Source organism: Orbicella faveolata, unplaced genomic scaffold (assembly GCF_042242905.1).
Source record: "Orbicella faveolata isolate gen_17 unplaced genomic scaffold, um_ofav_v1 contig_47, whole genome shotgun sequence".
NCBI lineage: Eukaryota > Metazoa > Cnidaria > Anthozoa > Scleractinia > Merulinidae > Orbicella > Orbicella faveolata.
In genome coordinates this window covers 17,542,418-17,551,060 of record NW_028301577.1, presented here as the reverse complement: position 1 = coordinate 17,551,060, position 8,643 = coordinate 17,542,418, and the positions used below count along the sequence as shown (strand labels likewise).

Sequence of the window (8,643 nt, the reverse complement as noted above, 5' to 3'; positions counted from 1 at the left end):
TGCGTTAATTATTCATGTTTCAAAAGGTACGTAAAGTGCAAACATGCGTATAAATTTCTATTGTTCAGAAGGTAGCAGTACATGTAGCTCTTTCTCCCACCGGGAGGAGGGGCGTATTCCCTTATATGGACAATATAGGTATGTGCGACCCCAAAGGGGTTTTTCAGCGGTATTCGTTATAAATAGGGTATCGATTTTGGCCATTTTAGTCATCGTTTTTTGCACTCTAGCCATGAACTGGCTATGTTTTTTAGAAGAAGCTACTTTTTCATCATTAGTGATTAGACTATCGACAAAAGCCCTTCATAAATTATGTCTTGGGCAACTTTGCCAGCCGCAACAGTCATAAATAGAATATCAAATTTTTGGTCCCCGTCCCCCCCCCCCCCTCCCCCCCGCCTCCCAACTTCAGAGGGAAAAGCCCCGGGAAGGAAGTTGTGGAATAAAAAAGCGGAATGAAAGTTCCCAGCGTCCTGATACTTACTTACTTAATCCTCTTCGTTCCTAAGTGGAACATAGGTCCTCAACTAGCGCGCGCCACCTAACCCTATTTTGTGCAGTGCCTTTTGCCTCATTCCACGTAACATGCTTCGCCACCAGCTCTGCCATTCTCGTGCGCCTCCAGCTGTTTTGGGGTCTCCCTCTCTTTCGCTTCCCCTGTGGGTTCCACTCTAGTGCCCTCTTGACTACGTGTCCATCTGGTTTCCTCAGTGTGTGGCCGATCCAGCCCCAAGCTCTCTGTCTTATTTCTTCCTCTATCGGTCGTTGCCCTGTTTGACTCCAAAGGTCCTTGTTGCTGATTTTTCTAGGCCACCAAATCCGCAAGATGTTCCTCAGGCTCTTATTGATAAACACTTGCAACTTCTGCTCCAATCCCTTGGTCAGCCTCCAAGTTTCAGAACCATACAAGAGCACCGCCTTCACATTTGTCCCAAAGACTCTCAGCTTGGTCTTGGTTGTTAGTGCCGTGGATCGCCATATTGGTCTCAGCATCGCAAATGCCTGTCTTGCCTTTCCAATTCGTGCCTGAATGTCCTCGTCAGTGCCTCCCTTCTTGCTTACAATGCTCCCAAGGTATGTGAACTCATCCACTTCCTCAACCCGCTTCCCAGCTACCGACACAACATCACCACGTTTGGTACCAATACGCATCAGCTTTGTCTTGGTGGCATTGATCTTCAGGCCTACCTTCGCACTTTGTACCTCCAAGGCTCGTGTCTTATCCCTCATATCCTGTATTCTGTGCGACAGTAGGGCCAGATCATCGGCAAAGTCAAGATCTTCTAATGATGTCGTAAAGGTCCACTGAATACCTCTTTTCCTGTCAAAGGTTGTCCTCGTCACCCAATCCAGGGCGACCAGAAACAGCAAGGGAGATAGCGGGCAGCCTTGTCTTACCCCGGTCCTCATATCCAATGGTTGAGTCTTCTGTCCATTGTGTACCACCTGTGCGGAGAAACCCTCATAGAGAACTCTGATGATGGTGACTATCTTGTCAGGCAACCCGTAGTGCCGCAACAACCTCCACAAAACATCTCTACTGATACTATCGAAGGCCTTCTCAAAATCGATAAAGTTGATGTACAAGGAGGACTGCCACTCGATACTCTGTTCTATAATAATCCGCAGTGTTGCTATTTGATCCGTGCAGCTTCGACCTGCTCGAAAGCCCGCCTGTTCCTCTCTCAGCTTTTCGTCCAACGCAATCTTGATGCGCTCCAGGATCACTCTGCAAAACACCTTACTTGCCATGTTCAGCAACATAATGCCACGCCAGTTTTTACAGTAGCTCAAATCACCTTTCTTGGGCAGCTTGATTAGCAGACCTTTTCTCCACTCCTCTGGCATCTTCTCCTCATTCCATATCCTGTTGCAGAGGCCCAGGAGAACCTCCTCTGATGTGTCCCCTCCCGCCTTAATTGCCTCTGGTGGAATATTGTCACATCCTGCAGCCTTCCCGTTTTTTAACTTCTTTATAGCATTCTTGATTTCAATACGTGTAACGTGACCTGTCCTGATGTTAAGCTCGTCATTTGGCTCCACCTCTGGCGGGTTGATCGGCTCCTCATAGTTAAGCACTGTTTGAAAGTGCTCCCTCCACCAGTGGATCTCCTCCTCTGCTGTCCTGAGCAACACGCCTGCCTCATTTCTCACTGGCTTACAAGTATTCTGGATCCTCCCACTTAGCTTTCTAGTGATCTCGTACAAAGTCCTTGCATCACCTCTCTTTCCAGCCTCCTCAGCTCTCTCAGCTTCTGCTTCCACATACGCCCTCTTGTCTCTCCTACACCTCCTCTTCACCTCCCTATTTAACTCTTGATATCCTTTACTTGCCTCTCTCTTCTGGTTTCTTGTTCTGGCCATGTTTATGGAGTTTTTTGCCACCTTTCGCTGCTCGATTAACTCCCAAGTCTCCTTGCTGATCCACTCCTTCCTGTTTGCCTTTGCCCTACCCAGCACCTGCTCGCAGGTCTCCACATAACCTTGTTCAATCTGCCTCCATTCATCATCCACTGACAGTTCCTCCTCCTCCTCCATTAACTGCTGCAGACCCTCAAATCTGTTATGCAGTGCTAGCTTGAATGCGTTCCTAACCTCCAGATCTTTCAGCTTGCTGACCTCAAAACGCACTCGGCCACTATCCCCCTTTCTCACTTTGGCAATCCTTAGCCTGACTTTTGCCATCAACAGGTGGTGGTCTGACCCAACGTCTGCTCCACGCATCGCGCGAACGTCCTGCAGTGAGCTCCTCCATCTCTTGCTAAATGCCAGGTGGTCGATCTGATTCACAATACCACCATCAGGAGACCTCCATGTCCGCTTGTGACACTCCTTATGGGGGAACAGCGTTCCACCGATTACCAGTTCATTTGCCTGACAGAAGTCCGCCCATCTCTCACCATTTTCATTCATCTCAGCTCTTGCTCCATGTTTACCCGTCACCTCCTCTCTGCCTGTGTTATCCATTCCCATCTTAGCATTCATATCTCCCATGACGATCTTCACATCTCTACATGGCACCTGCTCCAAAACCATCTGTAGCTGGTCTTAGAAATCATCCTTCACCTCCTCCGTTGCCTCATTTGTTGGGGCATAGCATTGCAAGATGGTAACCTTCTGCCACCTCGAGTTGAACCGGGCTCTGATTATCCTCTCAGACACTGGCTCCCATTCCAGCAGACATTGTGCAGCTTCTTTGGACAGAATAAAGCCAACTCCTCTCTCATGATTTTCACCTTCATCCATTCCTGAGTATAGCACAGTTTTGCCTGTAGCTACCCTCAACTTCCCACAAGAGTTCCATCTCATTTCACTTACTCCTAGAATACTAATACCATACCTCTGCATCTCCTTGATCACCTGTGCGCACTTACCAGTCTCAAACATTGTCCTAACATTCCATTGCCCGATCTTCACACACGCTTTTGGCGACAGCAATTTCGTCGGCGGTTTATGCGTCATTCGCTGCTTCGCACGTTGTTCCAACCGGGTGTTAACATCTTTTACCCCTGCTTCCCGATAGGGTGCAGTGGTAGTTCTAGCTTCGGTTTCTGTAATAAATAGCATTTTCTGGGAGCGGGTTATCAGCCCGCCGCCCAACCCCCAACCTGGAGGACCAGGGGCTGTTCTTCGTCTGGCCTCTACCCTTCGACCAATCCGGCATGGTTAGACCTGCCAAGGAACAAAGTCCCCGCCGGCACAGCTCTCCGGGTCATGGAGACACACAAGCTTCACCACCACGGCAAGGTGTCAGCCCAAGGTGAAGATCGTCCTGATACCCTTGCGGAAAAGACCTGACTTTTCACCCACGGTGAGCTTGCGCCACTCGGAGAGGTAGATGGAAAATACGGGGGCGGGGTCCCTGGTTACGGGGTCAGAACACGGGGTGTGGAAAACAAAAGGTCTGGTGGAAAACACGGGCTCTAGTGGAAAAAGCGGGGTCGATATGAACCTGATATCCGAGTGATATTCCCCAATTTTGAAAGCTGTACGTTCTGCGAAAAATATTCGAAGTCTTTGAAGGATAAGCGCAATAGACCCAATAGCGTCAATAGCCTTCATTTGGCGCCAAAATATATTCAGATATTTGTCCTTGGACATTATCAGCCATTATCTGTTGCTCAAAGCTCGCAGTTTTTCTCGGAACAGACAATGTCCGCGCACGAATATCCGAGCATATTTTCGCGCCAAATGGAGGCTATTGTTTATATACAGTGGAACTCCCGTTAATCTGGTCACTAACGGGCCATGGCAATTTGGGGTTATATAAGGGGTGGCCGTGTTAACAGGGTAGGGTCTGACTCGTCCCCAGTCTTCTTCATATAGCACACGGCAGCGCGCGAGGTGGAGGAGCAGGGGGAGAGATGGGTACCGAGAAAGGGATCTCCTGTATGAAGACGACTGGGGACGAGTCAGGGGTAAGGTCAGATTTCATGGCTGATCTAAGTTGAGTTACATCTTAACAGAAATATCGCAATTGCACTTCTAACAACTTTTAACAACTTTTCTTTGACGCCTCAGACTAGGTATAATTTTTTAAAAAAATTGAAGCTTCAATCTGTACATGGTTTGAGTGGCCGTATAAACGGGGTAAAATTATAAAAGATCGATCATACAGACTTGGATGACAGAATGTGGCATGGCCGTTGGCCGTATTAACGGGGGGGGGGGGGGGGTCGTATGAGAAAATGTATGGGCGTTTCGCTGAGACAAAAAAAGGTGGTCGTAATAAGGAACTGACCGTAAGGCGAAGCCCCCGCCTTACGGTCACCTTTGGGTCACCTCGTTATTACGGAACCCGATATAACTTTTAGGGGAACCCGGGTTCCACTGAATGTTATATCAATCTGCATAATGGCCTCAGCTTACAAGTAACAGTTTTCAAAACTGAGCAGGATCTGGGGAACATACGACTGAAATTTCAGGCTGGGGTTCAAAACCTGAGCAAAGAAGAGACCAATAGCTGGTTTTCACATGACGTCACCAAAATTCGAACTACAAAACTATTGATCTTCCTGAGATGTTACTTAAATGATGTATAAGAGCAGCTGAAAACTAATATTCATACAAATTTTCGCTTCGAATGGGTTCTTGGTTTTGTGATACACTACGCTTGATTTTCTAAGCTTTTGCGTGACACGGCATTTACATGACGGCCTAGAGAGCTGTCATGATGGTGAAAAGAGTGACTTATTTCGGGGAACTTGGCTATCTGAACAGTTCATGTCTTAGAAAAAGTATTATTTTAATGTTTTAGAGTTCCTCGAGGGATAAATTCACGCTTTTGTAGCAAAACTCAGTGACAGATGTTTCTGTCGGTTTCCGGCCGCCATGTTGGTGCCCATCCGTAGCATGGCGTCTCCATACAAATCTCTATAAATTTGGGTAAAAAATTTCTCCGCATATCTCGCATAAGAAAAATTGCTGTGACCAAAATTTTGACGAGATTCTTTGCATATTTACCTCCTTTCATTTCTCAGATTCTGGACTGTATCAATTGACCGATTTTGATTTTGATTTTGATCTATTTTGAATTGCGTGACACTGAAAACCAGCAATATTTTAATGGGAGCTGAGGGCGAAGGAAAATGAGGGCTTAACCTGGAACAGACTACTCTGAGGGTCCCCTATACCTCTTCTGAAAACAGTTTCACGCAAAAGTAATTGGCCTTTTCACGCATCACGAAAAATTCGAAAAACAGCTTCACGTTCACAGAAAAAAGTAAACAATCACGTTTCACGCGAAAATGCAAAGGCTAAATTATGTTTCACGTAAAAATGCAAATTCTATTCACGTTCGGCAAAACATACAAATACAATCATTACAAAAATGTATTTGGCAACACTGAAATGTACCACAGCTCAGTAGATATAGCTGCATATGGCCATATTTTGATAATTTCAGACTCTCTCGTCGTCAGCATGGCTAGATCTTTTGTGGATTGGGTATTATGCACGTACAGTGGAACCCCGTTAATACGGACACCAAGGGGACATGCCAAAGTGTCCGTATTATCGGGGTGTCCGTATTGAGCCGTATTTAAGCGGGCTCTCAGATAAAAAGTCACGGACACATGTTTTATCGATACCAAGAATAAGGCAGACATTTTTTACGGCAACAAAACGTTGTTTTGATTGTAATGTAACTGTAAAATTAAACTATGGAAACCTTATAGTCATCTAACTATAAAGGTTGACAATGCAGACTGCAGCTAGGTCATGCACGAGGTCACCAAGCAATAAAGATGACAATATGAATAAAATATGCAAATGCTACCTTCGTGAAGACAAAAGAAAGAATCCAAAAGACATATTAACACTTTGTTGACATATTTCGGTTATGACATCGAAGCGATGGTTGAGCAGACATCAGTTAAGGCTGGATAGAGTGTGGATACTGACAGATTAACTCACCTTTTCCGCAGAACCCTCCATTTTCTGCCTTTTCTCGACCGAAATGGCGTGATACCCCGCGTGTGTGACACAGTGGGACAGACTAGATTCTAGGCCCTCCTGGTTCACTGTTGCTGTGGTTAGTTCTCAGTCCTCCATCCTCACGCGCGTCGAGAGATGTCGAGAAAGGCAGGCCGTCACGCTTTTTACATCCAGTTTGGTGTAGTTTACGAGCTTTTATGACGCTAAAATCTCCAAAATGTGAAAAATTATTCCCACAAAAGTCGATGGTCCACAAATCACGCGAAAGTAAATGCATTTTTCACGGATCACGAAAAAATCGAAAACCAGTTTCCCGAGGACGGAAAAATATAGATTCACGAATCACGGAAAAAAAATCCTCATTCACGCTTCACGCAAAAAAAAAAACGCCCATTCACGCGTCACGAAAAACTTATAGCGGACCCTCTACTTTATGTACTATTCTTGCGTCGTGTGTGTCAACAAGTTTTGAATAATTAGAATGCATATAGGGGGCAAGCATTAGCACATAAGCCTGCGAATACAGCTGCACAACGGCACAAGGAAGGGAAGGGGTTGAGGGTGCAGGATGAAAGGTAGGTCTATCCACAGGTGCAAGTATAAACGACAACTATGGGCTCCTGACGAAAACGATTAGCATAAACACAAGGTGATTAGCCAGGCACCGTGCCTGCGTAATCATGGTCGACGCACTAAAGCAACCAAGGTATGTAATCCCTCAGTAACGAGGGTCTTACGGGGTATTCTCGTGATGCGTGATTAGCTAATTTTATTTTCCGTCAAACGTGAATTTGGGAAATTATTCTTCTTGATCCGTGACATGAAGGTTTTGCGTGACCCGAGAAGAACTTGAATTATTATATAAAAGTCAGTGGTATACCGAGTGGTAACAAATTGATAAAAACGATATATCCTCACATGTGAAGATATGACATCCTCACTTATGAAGATATCATGTTTGATAACAGTTGTCTTTTGTCCCTTTAACTACACTTAAATTTGTTGGTGTATGATCGAAACATCTTCGGATCTTCTTCGGTCGTCTTCGGCAATCTTCGACAATCTTTGGTAATCTTCGGTAATCTTAGAAAATATTCGGAAAATGCTCGGAAACGTTCGTCTGGCCTTCGGAACAATTTTGGAAAATCTTCGGATATCTTCGGAAAGTGGTCGGAAATCTTCGAAAAATCGTCAAAAACGGCGTCATCAGTATGTCTATAGGCTGATTTAGCAAGAGAACGGGAACGTCACTTGACGACGGCGCGCGCAGTACAAATGCCCAAATATGGTCAGATGACGACTGCAGGGCGCGCGGAGTAACCTGGATTCTGTTCTAATTTGACCATATTTGGGTGTTTGTTCTGCGCGCGCCGTCGTCAAGTGACGTTCCCGTTCTCTTACTAAATCAGCCTTATATAATAAAAAGAACATTACACGTTAGCTCGACGATATGAATTTTATGTTCTCGTGGTAAAAACAATATCTCACTCGTTCGCAGCGTTCACTCGTGAGATATAGTTCTTGCCGCTCGAACATAAAATTGATATCTTCTCGCCACCGTGTAATATCCTTTATTTATTAACCGATATTCGTGATTTTACCACTCAATTCTCCGTAATTTTGAGGCGTGAGAGTCCTCGTAATGGTTAGAGTCGTCACGATTTTGCTTTGTTCAAGCTCTCTTTCTAGTATAAGAACGGCTTATCAAAAAGAGTATCGTACTTGCTTATTTTCGTGATTCGGGAAAACGAAATTTTTATATCCGTGATCCTCTTTTTTTTTTCGCTCATGAACCGTTCCAGCGACTCCCCCCCCCCCCCCCCCTGTACGACGTTCATGCTTGCTCTTGTACTTCAGCTCATACTTGTGCCTTACATCAGTCTTACACTTATAACCACTTTTATTATACATTGAACTCACTATTTCTTTCCTGATTGACCGAAGGCGTACAGTGAATTTTCGAAATCAGTGGCTGTGACGTCATATCATATCTGCATCATGTCAAGGACACTCAAGGTCACGGGTAATCATGTCAAGTTCGCGCGCTTTGTGTTGCTTGCAGTCAGTGAAGAAGCAAAAACATGACCTCCATTTTTTTCGTTCAATATGTAATAAAACAATTATTAGATTCGGTTTTTGTGATATCCAGAATAATCAAGGTCTCGGTTAGGGTTAACGGCCTCAGCCTTCGGCTTCGGCTGATAACCC

At 45.3% G+C, this 8,643-nt stretch overlaps 1 protein-coding gene across 1 annotated transcript; it reads right to left on the bottom strand.

Moving 5' to 3' along the window:
- Positions 1-3,048: 3,048 nt before the first annotated feature.
- LOC149097423 (protein CFDP2-like) lies at positions 3,049-3,567 on the bottom strand. Its single transcript, XM_089280397.1, has one exon. It carries the CDS (start codon positions 3,565-3,567, stop codon positions 3,049-3,051), a length of 519 nt encoding a protein of 172 aa, XP_089136523.1.
- Between the last annotated feature and the right edge of the window lie 5,076 nt (positions 3,568-8,643).